Source organism: Carcharodon carcharias, chromosome 14 (assembly GCF_017639515.1).
Source record: "Carcharodon carcharias isolate sCarCar2 chromosome 14, sCarCar2.pri, whole genome shotgun sequence".
Taxonomy (NCBI): Eukaryota; Metazoa; Chordata; class Chondrichthyes; order Lamniformes; family Lamnidae; genus Carcharodon; species Carcharodon carcharias.
In genome coordinates, this window is record NC_054480.1 from 21357138 (window position 1) to 21374820 (window position 17683).

The 17683-nt window shown below is 38.3% G+C and overlaps 1 protein-coding gene across 12 annotated transcripts in view; it reads right to left on the bottom strand.

The window, feature by feature from the left end:
* The window catches only part of LOC121286839 (nuclear receptor coactivator 3-like), a 268327-nt gene that overhangs the window by 43349 nt on the left and 207295 nt on the right, over positions 1–17683 (bottom strand). For 8 of the 12 annotated variants that reach the window (XM_041203942.1, XM_041203932.1, XM_041203937.1 and 5 more), the window contains 3 exons: positions 16544–16604; positions 7937–8044; positions 4144–4316 (listed from right to left, as the gene is read on the bottom strand). In XM_041203942.1, the coding sequence (XP_041059876.1) occupies positions 4144–4316; positions 7937–8025 (262 nt within the window). In that variant the 5' untranslated portion in view covers positions 8026–8044; positions 16544–16604. The remainder of the gene's footprint in view (positions 1–4143; positions 4317–7936; positions 8045–16543; positions 16605–17683) is intronic. The other 4 variants (XM_041203940.1, XM_041203939.1, XM_041203933.1 and 1 more) reach the window with 1 other exon arrangement.

The window sequence follows — 17683 nt, forward strand, 5'->3', positions numbered from 1 at the left end:
TGGGTTTGGAAGGTGTTGTCTAAGGAGCCTTTGTGAATTCCTGCAGTTCATCTTGTAGATGGCACACTGCTGCCACTGTGCGTTCGTAGTGGAGGGTGCCAATCAATTGGGCTGTTGTGCTTTGGATGGTATCAAGCTTCTCGAGTGTTGTGAGAGCTGCACTCATCCAGACAAGTGGAGAGTATTCCATCACACTCCTGAATTGTGATTTGTAGATGGTGGACAGGGTTTGGGGAGTCAGGAGGTGAGTCACTCGCTGCAGGATTCCTAGCCTCTGACATGCTCTTGTAGCCACGTGGTGGCGTAGTGGTATCCTCACTGGATTAGTATTCCAGAGACCCAGGGTAACGCTCTGGGGAGTTGGGTTTGAATCCCACCACAGCAGATGGTGGGATTTGAATTCAAAGTCTGATGATGACCATGAGACCATGAAACCATTGTCGATTGTCGTAAAAAATCCATCTGGTTCCTTTAGGGAAGGAAATTTGCCATCCTTACCTGGTCTAGCCTACATCTGACTCCAGACCCACAGCAATGTGGTTGACTTTTAAAATGCCATCTAAACAAGGACAATTAGGGATGGGCAATAAACGCTGGCCTGGCCAGTGATGTCCACATTCCATGAACGAATATATTTTAAAAAAATGGCTGGTCCAGTTCAGCTTCTAGTCAATGGTAACCCCCAAGATATTGATATTTAACTTACCAAGTTCAAAAGCAAGTTATGTTTACATAGTGCCTTTTAACAGAAGAAAATCCTTATGTGCTTCATGGATAGGTGTAAGGAAAAGAGGGACACTGAGCCAAGAATAGAAGGATTAGGAGGGGCAACAAAAAATAAAATGGAATTTCAGGAAGCTTAGAAAAGAGGAGGGTGAGGTGGAGATGTTAAGGGAGGGAATTCTAGAAAGAAAGACTAGGCAACTGAAGGTTCTGTCACTAATGCTGTAGTGAGTGAATGAAAGGGAAACCTTCACAATTGATTGGAGTCAGGATAATGAATACTTCAGAGGATGATATTGAGTTGGAGGAAATTTCAGAGATAGGACAGGGCATTTGAAGTCAAGGAAAAAAAATCAAAGATAGAAAAACTGTGCTGGCAGGGCCAGCAACATTTGTGGAGGGAGTAACAGAGTTAATGTTTCGAATCCAATATGACTCTTTGGAACAGAGTCATGTTGGACTATGTGGAACAAAATTGAACCCCCAAAACTCTGGTAAATTTGAGAAACTCAGTAAAAGCTACATTTTTTTTGTTTTAGCTAGAATATAAATAAGTTGTCACAAAAGAAAATATGGAATATTGGGCTAAATATTTCACCAAAGTTGATCATTGACAAAAAGTAGTAGTGGTAATAGAGTTTAGAATCTAGCATTTGAATATTTCTCTGCAGGATGAATACATATGATGCCCACACCCCCACCTCCACCAATTCCACTTAAATTAACTATGGATTTTTGTACAACAATCCAAATTAAAGCTTATCATATAGGAACAAGACTTCAATCTCTTTGCTCTGGGAGCACACAGACAAATGGCAAATTAAAATAAGGTAATTACTATACAATTCTTGAAAGGGTAGGAATAATGCTGAAAGCATTCTAAAAAGGTCCCAGTGAACTGGAAAATTGTAAATGTAACACCTCTGTTCAAAAAAGGAGGGAGACAGAAAGCAGAAAACTATATGCCAGTTAGCCTAACATGTGTCATTGGAAAGATGCCAGAATCCTTTCTTGAAGGGGTAGTATCAGGACATTTGGAAAATCATAATACAATCTGGTAGAATGAAGATGGTTTTGAGAAAGAAAAATCATGTTTGACAAATTAGATGGACACTTGGTAGCACAGAATTTGAGTACTGTTGAAAAAGAGAGACATACTGTCGAAGCTTTGCATTTTACACTCATAAGGACAGTTCACAAGAATATCAACAGTAAAGGGAACTGCAATTTACACTGCATTAGAAGAGAGCGCTGATTGGTTGGCAAGTGGACTCTGGTTGGTAGAGGCATTGCTAAGGAGAATGCACCAGGGAACACTTAACTGCCAAGCTCATTTTTTCCAACAACCTAGTTCACTTCACATGAGAGTGCCTTGACCAGAGTCAACCTGCCTAGTTTGAATTTGAACAAAGTCATGGCAGTTAATTAGCACTCTCCTCTAATGCAGTATGTATTGTTGCTCACTTTCCTGTTGGTATTCTTGTGAACTGTCTGGATGAGTGAAAGCTTCAACAGCATGACTCTTTTCAGTAATATGCAAACTTAGGGTGTAGCAAGCAGGGTGGATAATAACCAGTAGATGTAGTGTATTTGGATTTCCAAAAGGTATTTGAAAAGGTGCCATATAAAAGGTTACTTACTACAGAAGATGAGACCTTACAGTGTTGGGGGTGATATATTAACACGGATAGAGGACTGGCTAACTAGGGATAAATAGGTCATTTTCAGGATAACAAACTAATCAGAGAAGTGCTGCAGGGATCAGTGCTGGTGCCTCAACTACTTATGATCTATATTAATGACTTGGATGAAGGAGTCAACTGTATTGTGGCCAAATATGCTGACAATATGAAGATAGGTAGGGAAGCAAGTTCTGAGGAGGATGCAAAGAGTCTGTAAAGGGATATAGAAAGGATAAGTGAGTGGGCAGAAATTTGTCAGGTGGAATATAATGTGAGGTTGTACACTTTGGAAGGAAGATTAGAAAAGCAGATTATTTAAAGAGAGACTACAGAAGGCTGTATTACAGAGGGATCTGGGTGCCCTTGTACATGAATCACAAAAAGTCAGCAGGCAGATACAGCAAATAATTAGGAAGGAAAACAGAATGTTGGCCTTTATTGAAAAGGGATAGAATATAAATGTAGGGAAGTCTTGCTATAACTGTACAGGACACTGGTAAGACCACAACTGGAGTACAGTCCTGGTCACCTTAGTTAAGGAGGGATATATTTGCATTGGAAGCAGTTCACAGAAGCTTCACTAGGCTGATTCCTAGGACGAAGGTGTTGTTTCATGAGGAAAGGATGAGCAGGTTGGGCCTATACTCTTTGGAGGTTAGAATAACATGAGGTGACCATTTGAAGCATAAGATTCTGAGGGGGTTTGATAGGCTAGATGCTGAGAGGATGTTTCCTCTCATGGGGGAATCTAGAGTTAGGGCACACAATTTAAAAATAAAGGCATTTAAGAAGAGGAATTTCTTCTCTCAGAGGGTCATTAGCCTTTGGAATTCTCCATCCCTGGGAGCAGTGGAGGTTGGGTCATGGAATATATTCAAGGCTGAGACAGACGGATACTTGATTGACATGAGAGTCGAGGGTTAATGGGGGGAGGAAGGAAAGTGGAGTTAAGGCCACAATCACATCAACCATGATTTTACTGAATGGTCGAGCAGGCTCAAGAGGGCTGAATGGCCTACCCCTTTTCCTATTCCTTATGTTCTTAAGTTTCTAAGTCAGTTTTATCTGTAGCTCAACAGCCCAGAGGGGTTGTAGTTAAACAGTGACCAAGCTCCATTTACATTTGTCCAGCTAATAGTCCAAATCACAACCTTTTGTAGACCTGCCATTGATGACGAAGGGAAGGGAGGGAAGGGAGGAATTGGATTTTGTACAGTTAGCTGCAATTGCAAACCCAACAGTAGCTTGCAAGGCCCATCACTGCAACAATTGAGGTCCCCTGTTGTTGTAACACTGATAGAAGTGCAAGTTGCCTGTTAACAATGGCAATCATTCAATGTTAAGGTGCCCATTACTGGGCATGAATTAACATTTTTATTTAAAAAGGGAGAGAGCACGAGAGATCTTAAAGACTACTGCAATGGGAAGAGATCTTCTGAGGCTAATAAAGGAAAATTTATGCGAATGGTACAGGAGTTATCTGGCATTTTAGTGTCAGAAAGCACCAAACATTTTTCTAGGCTTCACTATCAATTCCTAATTTCAAAGGCACTGTACTTCAAAAGGTAATTCAAACAAACTTTATAACAACTAATTGCATTAATATAACATCTTTAACATATTAAAACATCCCAAGGTGCTTCAGAGGAGCATGACCAAAACAAATTTGACAGTGACTCAGTTCATTGGATATTTCCTTCAGTAATGCTTCGTAGATGGTTATAATGTACCAGATTACCTTGCTCCTTTATCTGACGAATCTGCCTCACAGTTTCTTTCAAGATTGCACATTTATCAGGTTTGACATTGAAGTTGTCAATGTCACTTAGGTTGGCAGAGATTAGTTCAGCCAGCTCCTCGATGTATTTGCTCTCTTGCTCACGACGGCGCTTTTCAATGCTGCAATTCACACTGTCAAACACAAGTTATACAGGATGGTGAATACTCTAATAATGATCATCAACATATAATCTTAAGTCTAATTCCTGCCAGAATAAAGGACCACCAATTTGCTTTCACCGCAATCTATTTGCAATTCTGCAATTTAGTTTTGCTATAAAATCAATGGATTTTACTTGATATAACCTACATTCAGTTAGTATCAGAGAAAAGTGCTGTAAGTGGTGTATTCAGAGTAAGCCATCAACAAGCATAATCAAGAACAGTCAATTTGGTACACCAAAATAATGTTTTCTACAATAGGGCTTTTAAAGAAAGTAGTCAATTGAGAGGGTTTGTCAGCATGAGATTCCGCAGTACACTTGAGTACATTTATTGTACCACATTGTTCTGCTGTCCCTTCAGGGACAAAAAATTGACACTATAGTAAGGTAGGCTTATCGCCAACCCAAGCTTCTTTCAAACAGGGCTGAGAATGGAGAATTGGTAAATTTATCTTTATATTTCTTGGAGAAGAGAGTATATGTAGCAGTGAAGTATTTTCAATGTATTAAGTAAAACAGTAATGCCTTAAATTGTTGTGACATTCACTTTGGTATTGTAGTTAGAACTTGTACTTATCTATTTATTGCAACATCAATAAATTAAACAGACAAACTCCACTGGTGGACCATGTTAGCATACGAACATTCTGGATTGACAATGGTTTAATAATCTCAATTGTACCAAGTTCCAAATTTCAGATAGTTGGAGGAGCCAGTGCCAATCAAAAAAATTTTTAAACAAGGCACATCAAAATGTACCTCAAGGCAGATGGCTCCTGTACCTCTCAACATTTTACATCCGAATTAGCAATAGATTGCTGGAGGCCCAACTTCAACATCTCTGATTCAGGTTCCTTTCAAATATGGCCAAGAATGCTTGTTGATCTGTTGGCTAGGTCACACAAACGGTCTTGGAACAAGTGAGTAGGATGCCAAAGAGACCAGAGGGATTAACATCTGAGGTTGTGCAGGGTGAGGTAACTGTTGTGGAGATTGGGGCAGATTGACTTGCTGCTCTGGAGAACCTACTTGTTCCATGTTGGGTCCAGCAAGATATAAGACATGAAGGGAGAAACTGTGAGCTGATTTGAGGGGTTGGGAGGGAAGGAAGCAGAGTTTCAAGATTTGGCCCTTTGGTAAGTGTAAGCTATGGTGTAATGGTGGGTCATGGGAGGTGTGGTACCCGAGAAAAGGGAGATGAAAGATGCCATAGCCAGGTGAGAACAAGAAAAGTAAAGAAATAACAGCATAGTTTGAAAGAATAGATAGGAATAATAAACTTTGGAGTATTAGGCAAGGTGTTCATACAGGTGAACACGAGAAATCTGAGCTATGTCAACAGGATGGAGATACAGGCAAGGCATGGAGGGGCCTTAGAAAGTGGCCACAGAGCACAGGAGATAAATCTATTATCTAAGAACCAGGAAACAGCAGTGGAGTAAGGCAAGTAAGAAAGTCGAGTCTGCAACAATCACAGGCTAGCTAAGGAAAAGCCCAGCTCCCAGCTGGCAAAGAACAGTCAGCTCCGGCAACTATCAGAGGAGCAAAGTATTGACAGAGGCTTAACAAAGTTTGGTAAAATTCAAGAGAATTCAGAGAAGAAATTCAGAATTGACCAAATGCCAGTAAGATTGATTCAACATTCTAAAGGAGTGGAGAATGATTAAAATGACCCCATGGATCATCAAAAGCCCACTAACATACATCGGCATTGTGAATTGGGTTTAAGCGCTAGACATGTTGTTGATACAATTGAGGGTTTGTTTAATCTGAGATGCTTCAAGTAGCTTCAATTATTGTCATCGTCTAAGTAACAAGAAAAAAAACATCTAATTTACAATGCTCTTGAAAATTGAAATTAGCAGTTAAATGCATCCAAAACTCAAATAATTTCCTGCAAAGGATCATGTTTAGCACAGTGAAAAGATTTGAAATTCAGATCATGCCAATATTGATCTGGTTAATTAGTTCACAGATGAACATGAGATATTGGCTTGTCGTTTCTGATCCCACGTTATGCTCACTATGGTGCATTAAACAACTTTTCCAGGAAATTTCAGTGCAAGTTCGCAATGGAAAGATTGATGTGAAGTGCCGTAACTTACAACACACGTCACCAATCAAGACTTCCAGGAAATTCTGACCAATGTTTTTAATTTATAGAACAAAAATAATTATGTAGTATTGCAGAACTTCCCACAGGTGGCAGCACATTAATGGCTTCAATTAGATACAGACCTCTGAATTTAAGCAAGGAAGAGGAAAAACCTTAAACATAAAATTTATTCTAATAATTGACTGGAAAACAGTGCTTTGCTAGCTAGGAAATAAGCCAGAAAGTCTCTAGCGCCTCAGAAATGTTTGATGCAGTTCAAAACAATAACTGTTTGTGCCAAGACTTAGTGCTGAACAGGTTAGTCCAGGTTATGGCAAGTTCCACTTATACAGCTGAGCACGTTCAAAATACTTGCATAAGACTATTTTTTTTGCTTTATTTGTGTGAAAATTCACACAGCAGCTGAGTCAATGAATATTTTGGACAGTGGAGAAATTCAAATCAAGAGTCCATAACCATTTTTTCCTCCTATCAACCCAACATTGCCATGGGACCTTGTCTGGAGAGATATCGCTTACACCAGTGATAATTCCCAAGGAAATCATCTGGTAATTGATGATACAAAAACAAAATACATCCTTAAATAGTTCCAGCGTATGTAATAAGAAACTGAAGGAAAAGCTGACTACAATGCACCAGTGTAACTGGTAAATTGTTCTGTATGGTTTTTTAAAAACACTTATTAATTGTTTAAAATCAGCTTACTCAGAAGTGGTGACACTCTGGACACAACATTAAAAATGTTTTTTTGTGAAAAGCCTGGGGTAATCCAAGAGCCAATTTCCCCAAAGTGGAAAAAGTAGAAAAGGAAGGAGAATTGAGTCAAATCCTTTCTCCAAACTGAACCACTCACATCACAGTTACAGGTGATCCTCAAATGGGACCCCTGGTGCCTGTACCATCTTTCTTCTAAAACTCTCTGCAGATGGCCACAAATAGTGAAACCATTATTTTGCAATAATTGGTTTCTTCAATGGAGTGGGGGGAGGAGGAAGGAAGGAAAATTGACATTTTGCTGCCCGAATTATAATTAGTGTCGTCAACTGTGATTAAATGTATTCCTGGAGGTTTCATCACATGACTTGCCCCCAAACTCGAGCCATTATTCAACCAAAATACCCATCTTTGTGATGCACTGCTTTCTTATGCCAATTGGAAAACAAAAACTCATTACACAATTGGATGATGCTTGATTGTCAGCCAAACAAACAGTCACCCCCTCCCCCACCAGTTTTAATATTTTTATACCTGATAGAGAGAAATGTTCAAAGTCAAAAAAATCTTTTTTTTTTTAAAAAATGTCCCAATGGTTTTCTCCAGGATTACACACAGTAGCGTTCTGCAGATTGATCTTCAATTCCTGGAGACTCCAGGCCAATCTTGGAGGGTTGGCAACCCTAACTATAATACTGTCACTGACACTTAAATCAGATCAGATTCAAAAGATATGTTAATTACAGCTCTTTATATACCTTGATCCCTGAGCATCGAAGGATGAAAGTTTTCGTTTCCTTGAATCAGAATTCACTGGATCCAGTGCGTTTTCTCCAGGTCCACTCATCTTGAACACATATCAGCGACTGTGAAACAAAATTGAAGAGGTAAGGACTCAACTCAGATACAGTCCTTCTTTAGAAGCAGTCACTGATGAGAAGAATCTCTTATCCAACAGCAAATTAACAAGTTTTAAAAAAATTCCAAAAACATATATCAATAGTTTTATGTCAGATTATGCAAGTACCAAAAAAGTGGGGTATCTAATGTACCAACTTGATTAATTTTAATCAAAAACTAAGACTGCCAAGCTTAACCATGGCCACAAAATAACTCGGGCTTATGCTTTCACTTTGTGCCACCTCTGCAGAGAGCTTTAAGTGCGTCATTTTCCATTTGTCCTGCACGTGACCCTCATTTCCTTTCAATTTTGAAAGAAATTGTTGGTTGACATTAAAGATGACACAGTTACTTTGTTCCAGTTCTTACCGATTTGCATAAACAACTCTGACAGATGATATATGAAATGTGCATTGCAGGCTGATTTAATACTGGAACTAATCGAACCTCATTGTGCAAATACATATGTACAAAGAATGCAAAAATGTAAACAAATTTCAGCCTGTACGGTTGCATTGGGATTCTGGCTATTTAAATGTGGGCTCAATTCATGGTCAGAGTTCAACCTGACACCAAGGATAGTGAGACTCCCTAGGGATTAGGGAAAGATCACATTGCGTTCCTTCAGGAGTCAATTCAGACCTTAACAGCCAATTTAAACTATTCAAGTCTGGCTTTGGTGTAATGCGAAAATCACTTCAAACCAACACTAAACTTACAATGCTGATGCACACTTGGAAAATACTCAATAAGGAGCCACTGAAGATAGCCAATTCAAAACATAAAGTGCCAAAGTCAAAATAATTTTCACTGTTCCAAGGTTGCCAACAGTCACAATTCACAGTATGTGTTTAACACATAGAATTCATGTGGGAAAGGTGAACACAATTTTCCATGTTTAAATTGCCTGCATAAATCATGAACTTTAAGAGTCATGAACTTTGAGAATTGCACAATTATCTTAAGATTTTTTATAAAGGGCTACAGGGAAAAGGCAAGAGAGTGCCACTAGGTAAGTTCTTCAGAGCCAGCACGGATACAAGTAAGCAAATGGCCTCTTTCTGTGCTGTAACCATTCTACGATTCTATGAAAACAAATTCCACCACAGAGGATTAGATGGCGAATCACAAGGGGAAAACAATTGGAATAAATCAAAGCCACACCCACCCATGAATTGGATGAAGATGGACTCTACCATATCATGATATACTCTCCAAAACGAATAGATACCTTGCCAGGCCTTATGCAAGACTCTGGCTAGGGTTGCACAAAAACACTGAAGTCAGACTTCTGATCTTGCAAGAGCACAACAGTTTTTGAAGTTCCTCCTCAATATTTTCCATCAAGCCAAGTAATCCACAAAGCTTTATAAAGACTTGCCCTTCCAAAGTTATCGTCCTTTCAGTGTCATCATCTTGACACCTTTTTCTTATATACAGAAGTTCAAAGCAATAAATATCCGTCTGGTGCTGCTGGAGTAGGATTAGTAAAGTAGCATTTGGCTTCAAGAAACCTGTGCCTGTGCACAATCTATCTTTATTTCCGGAAACCCCCAAGGTCAGTAACAAGTCAGCATCAGCTCTCTTGATGTAGTCTCCAGTGGCACCATATTATATAAAATATATTTATAAATATAAAAATATTTAAATACATATGTCGATAAAAATATATATCAGAAAGGGGAAAAAAAAACCTTGCACAGTCACTCATTATTATTCCTACAGGTAGCAAGTATAGCATCCAACCAAATTTTCATAAAATCTAAACTACTGCTGGTTAGTTAAGAATAATTTTTCCGTTTAGCTGGAAACAGTTGCTTCCCCCCCCCCCCCACCCCCATTTTGCTGCTTGGTTGTTTGGGAGGGAACCCTGTGATGGTTAAGCAGAACTTCCTGTTCTCAAGGGGCGGAAGTTGATTTTTTTTAAAGTTTTTTTTCCCTCTGTAGCACTGGTAGATACATTGGAGTAAAGCAACTAAAACAAAAACAAAAGATCATTCAAATGTCTCATCTAGCCAACTTGAAATAATTTGTTCAATATGATTGCAGCCATTCTCAAATTTTATTTTCAGGTTCATAATTATTAACATATAGACCTTAATTTTAAAAAATGTTTTAGTACAAAGGAAAACGTTTAGTGCAGTAATTATCTTATATACAAACTGAGTTAATCCTATGTATATGTGACAATTGGATATTCAATAATTTGACAGCTTCGGCATAGACCCACTAAGCTTTACGTAACTGGGTAAAATAATAGAAACTATATGATGGTGTAGATTGGAGACATAACTGTGTAGCAATAGCTTAATAAGTAACTTGGGCGCTTGTATAATAATAGCTTAATAAGTAACAGCATGAAGTTAGGAGAAAAAGTTCTTGTTCGACTGACCTCAGTTTCTTTGAAAATGTTACTAGTTACAGATACTGAAAGAGGCTATGATGTAGTTTATTAAAAGTTTCCTAAAAGCTAAAATAAAGGCCTACATCAAAGGCTACATAGTAATTCAAAGTAGAACTATGTGACTTAATAAGAACTCTGATCAAATAAATAGGCAAGCATACAATGAGAGGCATACGGTTAGGCCAGAACAGATGTGATAATGTTGAGTATTACAGAGGTCAGCGCTTGGACCTTTGATATGTCTTATTTACACAGATTTCCTGGATAAAGCAACTGATTTTAAGTGTGTTATTTTTGGAAACATTACTAAAATGGAGTGCAACATGAACAGGAATACAGTTATCGTTTTGTAGAAGGATTGAGATCGGTTTTACATCTATACCAGTAAATGGTAAGTTAAATATTGACAAATGTGAAGCTTTACACATTGGAAAACAGAGTTACAGTAATATACAACAAAGAGAGACTCCGAAAGAGACCTGGGAATGATAACAGGTTTCTCACTTACAATGTAAAGACAATGGAGTCCTTTAGGTTCCACAAGAATCAAGTGGGGCGATGCTGCCCCACCATCCCCCCACTCTAAGATTGCCCTCCACTCCCACCTCCTCTACCCTACTATCTGCAGCAAGCAGCCTGCTATTGGGCCTCAGAATGGCTTAGGCCTACCACCTGAAAGTTAAAATTGGGCATGGAGAAGTCATTAAATAAGAAAGCAGAATGTTTGGACACACAACCAGATCAGTGGCACAGAAGAATACAGAAGTTATGCTGAAACTTTATATTGCATCTTAATCAGACTGCTCTTCACATACTGTATGCTATTCCAGTTGCCACACTTCAAATGGGGAATAAATGCATTTGAAAGGGTGAAAAGGGCAGTAACAATGATCACAAGAGTAGAAGGAATGGACTAGATTAGAAAATTTTAAACACCACCATCCATAAAGGACAAGGGATTACATTACAGAAGCAAGTATTGTTATGATAATGTGAACCAGGATACTGTTCTGTCAATTAAGTCAGTAAAACATAAATTTAAACTATTGAAAATAAATTAAAAGCAAATCTTGAATGTAAGGGTAAATGTAAATCTTGAGGGTAATAAATATTTTGCATAATCTGTCAGCAATGTAAGGGAATCAACAGTATCTAAGGACAGAGAGGTAGTTGGATGTTGGGTTGAATAAATTGAAATATGAGAAGCAGCTGAATGGGTTGAATGACCTTTTCACATCCTTGACTTTTATTTGTGTTCTTAATATGTTTCAGGTTTCAAAATCATATTGAAAAGTTATGATCATGACAATACATGGATTGTTGGGCAATGGGTAGTTAAGTTCATTTTCAAACCAGCAGATTCCAGACCTGCCTCGCCACTCCTTTTCAGATTCCTTGGTAATTAATTATGCTTTGCCCTCCAAATCGAGCCTTGATATGTAGAGATGGTTGGCTTCTAGCAGTACATTTAATAGAACAATTGGCAAATAACCACAAAATATTTCCAATCGCAAACACTAAATAACAGAAATACATGATATGGTCAGCTTGCACACGCAAGCTTGTAATAGCCAGCTCTATCTTTTGACTACTGTTATACTGTCACTGCTTGCCCAACAGCAAGTGCCAAGTGAGTCATAACCTCCTCCAGTTCAGCCCTCAAAGCAAGCTTTGCTTCCTTGTCATTGAGCATTAGAACATGGTTGGGATTCAATCAAACAATTCCAGTGAAAATATCCACATCTGGAAGTTCAATTTGCCTATTCCCTCCACAGATTCTGCCTGAACAGTTCCAGTATTTTCTGCTTGTTTGAGATTTCCAACATCCACAGTATTTTGCTTTCTGAAAGTTGTAATCTATGTCTTGTTCAACCCTGAGCTACCCTACCTTCTTTCCATTATCAACTGCACCTACTTCAGCCTCTACAACACTGCCTACCAGCTCCTCTCCTTGACGCTCTCCAATACTGAAACCCTTATATATGCCTTAGTCACCTCAGAACCCATCTTCTAGAAACCTCAAAACTCTTCTAGAAATATCTGTTCCGTCTCAAATCTCACTTACCTGCCACCTCTCTGTTCACTCACCTACACTGGTTCCCTGTCATCAAATTTATTAGTTTCAAAATTCTTCCTCTGTTAAAATCCTTTCTGGCCTTGCCCTACCCTATATTTGCAATCTCTTCCAGTGTTTATGCCCTCACAAACAAAGTTTTACCTGGATATAAAGTATTATGCTTAGCAATGGACAACAGATTTGCAAGACACCAATTCCCAAAGATTAAAATTAAAAGAATACACGTGAAAAGAATAGCTAAAGTACTATTATCTATATTGAATACTCAATCCACTTGATAAGAAATTAATAAAACCCTTAAAATAGTCAGTTTTAACACTTAAAGCACGGGTTAATAGTCACGCTAATTCTACAGAAAGATATGAGTTCAGCAGGGAAATAGTTAAAAGTAATAGTTATAACGTGGTGCGAACTACATTTGGTTGTTACTCATTCAGTTAGCTATGAGTTAATAGAGCTTAAATCACAGGCTTTCTTAGCATGGTGTCTCTCTCCCTCTCTGGTTTAGCAAGCAGTCTAGGAATTACAGCTGTTATCAAGGCTCAGTTCTTTTTATTCTTCTGTTGATTATGCTGCCTAGTCCATTTATGCTGTCATGAGATCACTCCCCACTTGGCAGTAGAATTTTTTTAAAGAATTACCAAGGCATTGCACTGCTGCTCTAAATCACTACGCAATGCAATGATGGGATACAGGTTTTGTGCTCATAATTCCCCATTTGGCAAGTTCCAATCTCCCTTGTACCAACCAAGGAGATACTGAGAGAAGACCAAGCAGGTTGCTATAGAAGGAAACAGGGCAAGAAGCTACCATGTACTTCCCTCGTTCAATTTCTGGTTGCCAGTTCAAAATAGTAATGGTCAGAGGCTTGTGCCCAAGATGGCACAAGGTTTAAAGATAAACTAAAAATTTACATTTAACAATTGAAATAAAAAATCTGATTAAAGTAACTTTGGCAATATAAGCTAATATTATCTTTACAAAATATGCAGCTCCACAAATAGTATACAGGGATTTAGTGAATTATTTATCCATAGTAAAGAATTATTCCACATTAGTCGCTTTCATGTTTCGTGCAATGTGGTGATATGCCAACAGCAAAAAACCAGTGTCAATTGACGTCTTGATGGTAATGGGCATCCTTTCATCTGAGGAAGAACTCCCAAGCCTAACAGCCAGCTGAGAACAGGATCTGAACATCAGTCTTCTAAGCTTGGTACTGACACACAGCATCATCTAGCTATAAAATGCAATTTCAAAAAAAAACTTCTGACTAATCAATCTCCCCCTTTTAGATTGGATCTCAACCAGTCTCTAAAAGTGAAAGAAAAGACTTCACACAGGTCTTCAATCCCCAATGTAATTTCTAATTAGAACACCTTAGTTTAGAAAAAAATTAACGTTTTAATTTGACCATTAGGATGTTATTTTCTGCTTATTAGACACCTAATTAGCTGAACATTAATAACTGTAATTCAGATTTAATGTTTTAATTCCAAAGCCATTTATACAAAATAAGGTCATGGAACTTTAATTACTGCTCCTTACATTATAAACACTAACACTAAACATGGCAGATGTGGGGTAGCAGCATGGCTTTTACAGCACAGTATAAAAGAACAGCATGGCTCGGAAAAATAACCACAGGTTCTTCATGCAAACCACTAATTAAAAATGCTGCATTAACGACCTGTATCAATCAGACTCAAAATCATAATTACTGCAGTGCTAATTTTTTTTCAACTCTATGGTAACAATTATTTATATACATAATACATGTTAATAATATTTATATGTTGCAAATGGAGGTTAACTTGGGGGCTTCTATTAAAACAGATTGCGAGGGACATCAAAACTTCATTCCAAACTTAAAAGTAGTTATTCACTTTAAATTTAAACATTTAAATTGTTGATAAAACTATAAACACTACTGACAGAGAAGACATCTGTAAACAACAATAAAAATTTGCATTTGCATAGCACCTTTAACATAGAATATATCCCAAAGCTCTTCACAGGTGCATTACCAAATACAAACTGACATCAAAGCAAAAATAGATGACCAAAAGCTTACTTTGAAGTAGGTTTTAAGAAACATCTTACAGGTGTGGAGAGGTGGAAGGGATTATGTCCCAAAACTTAGGGCTTAAAGAGTTGAATGCACAGATACCAATGGACAGTCTAAATAAGCACAGGTTACCAGAACTAGAGGAGCTCGAGAGTTCTTAGGAGGTTTGTAGAACTGGAGCAGATTACTGAGGTAGAAGGGATTGGAACACTAAGACGAGGATGTTAAAATCCAAGAATTGGTGGACCCAAAGCCAATGAAGATCAGTGAACACAGGAGTTATGGATGGATGGGATCTGATGTGAGTCAGGATGCAAGCAGAGTGTTGGACGAGCTTAATTTTATAAAAGGTGGAAGATGGGAGGCTGGCCAGGAGAGCATTGGAATAGTTGAGTATGGAAGTAACAACTGTGGGTGAAAGACAAAAGTAGTTGTTTTTGTGATAAGAGCACATGGAGTGAGAAGCTCAGCTCAAGGTCAAATAGAAGACCGAGATTATAAACCATCTAATTCAGCCTGCGAGAGTAACGAATGGGGGCAATTGAATCAACGACTTGGGAGCGGATTTTGTGGCAGGGGCCACAACACCAAAATTTTTATTCTCCAACACACCTTAGCAAGAATAATTTTTCATCTTAAAATGTTATTATCGTTCTGTTTTGCTGTGCCCCAAAGCCACTTGCTGTTCATCAGTTAAGTGCATGAGCAAGCAACCTACTTCTGAGCCTCTTCAATGCTGCTCTCAAATCAAATACCACAAGGTTTACAAGATATTTTGATTCTTAAAACTGTAAATGTTCCCTGGTTGCAATATATAATCGTCTGCAGTGTAAAGCACAGATGAGCTGCCTTCTTAATATCACTTAAGTATTCCCATTAGAAATCCAGATAATTGTAGCTGTGCAAAACCGCAGTTGATATCACTTAGCGATCAGTTGTAAATGTCAGACTTCAGGTCACTGACTTTCTTTATAAGATTGTTTTTCCACACACAACAAAATGCCATTTCTAGACTGAGCAATTTTTGTACTCATCTATTACATATTTAGAAAGGTGATTTGTCTCAGTATTCTACAAGTACTGAACCAGAAGGTGGCATGGTCAATTTACAATTTAGAGACAATTTAAAAACAAAATAACAGGGTACCACATAACGCTATGCGACATCTCAAATCGATCTCTAAATAAATCATACACATTCATCCCAAGATATGACCAGTGGCTATGGAATACAAGATCTAAGGCAACAGTAATGATAAGAAAAATATCCAAGTACAATACCATAATCCTTTAAATTGAAATGCAATGCAAAAACATTGTGAGAAGTGCAACTGCGAATGACTAAAGGAATTCAATTCATTAAATGCTGAAAGTGGAACAAAGCAGAAAACTGATGTTAATTGCAAATCAATTGTGTGTAAATTATATGCAGGTGGAGGGCATTAATTGGGATTTCGCTTGAATACATATAAGGAGACACTTCTTGAAATTGTGGTGGAGAGGAGTTAAGAGGTATATGCTTATAATGTTTTACTCGGTAACAAGACTGAGGAAAGATTGGTTCCGTCACCAACTGGCTTTCCAGAATAGAACAACCAAATGAAGTAGAGAAGTCAACAAAGCATTGAAAGCCAACAGTTAAAGGCATAAAGCAACATACTTCTAATTAGGATTAAAAGTAAGAGAGTAATGGGCAGATTCCAAGTAAAGACATACAAATGAATTAAGCGTCACAAAGACATGTGAACAGCTGAGCAGAAAGTAGCACTAAGTTGATGTAGGATAGAACCAAATGTTAAGTAAATATTTGACATTTAACCATGTAAACACATAGGACCCAATATCCATCAACCACAGCAAAAAAAGACTTCTTCACACCTCACAAGAAGAGATAGCAATGGAGAAATCTCAAATACCTGAGGAAAATGGCTGAAAGGCAGTCCAAGCGGTCTGAAACCCTAATGGAAGTTCCCGAATCTGATTAAAATGATTAACAGATTAAAATGGGAAATATAAACACTCATTAATACATAAGTATTCCCCCAACTGATCTGATTAATGGATTCCTTCCCCCACTTCTAATCAGCACCAAATTGTGAATTACTCATTCCACCAGAACACACTCAAAAGTGATAGTCATTCGTAATGAGCTGCATTTTCCCTTCCAGTTCCATCTCCTCCCCACTCACTGCATTTCCTATTCCAATCCACCTGCTGGCTGGCAGTCCTTTTCCCTGTCCCTGCTGCTGAAATACTCCCCCATTGGATATTCTTATCCATTTTCATTCTCCCTTTCAGAGTAAGCTCCCCACTGCATTACCGAGTTCCCCAGCCCTTCCTTCAATTGCTGTATTTTTCTCCTCTCATGCCTCAATACTCTTCCCCTGTTGATTGGTACTCCTCATTCCTGTCCTTTCCTCCTCCAGCTCCCCTCAATATTTTTACCCTTTTCTGGTTTTTCCCCTCCTGTTCCCCTTCTCCTCCCTCACTTTCACCTCCAATTTGCCTTCTCCTTTGCCTCCCCTTTCACTCTACCACATTAACTCCATTATCCACCAATTCCATTATCCACCACCTTCTAAATCTGCTGTGCTGAAAAAATTGCAATTACAAATGTGCACTGTCAACTGGTAAAGTACTAAAAACAGTGACTTGTCTCAGGGTTGCAAAGGTGTTGCACTTGTAGGTGGCTGTGTGAAAAGAACATACTTGAAGTGATCAAGAACAATGGATAGCCGAATATTACGTGCACTAACTATTAAGGCACTAACTGGTCCCTTAATAATCAACCAGTGCTCCTTTCTCTAAAGGAAAAAAAAATCATGGTTACAACCTCCCAGAAACAGACAAACTGAATTACAGTACTATAAAACAACCTGTGCCGTCTGAATGTGACAGGCACATTATCTGGACAAAGAATTTTATAAAAGCAAATGCACATATGTTAGAGGCAGTCTACTAATTTTATAAAGAAAATCTTTATAAAGAGAATGTGAGTAACATTCAAATCTGGCAAAATGCATGACTGAACACAACCTTGGATCTATTGCATCTTG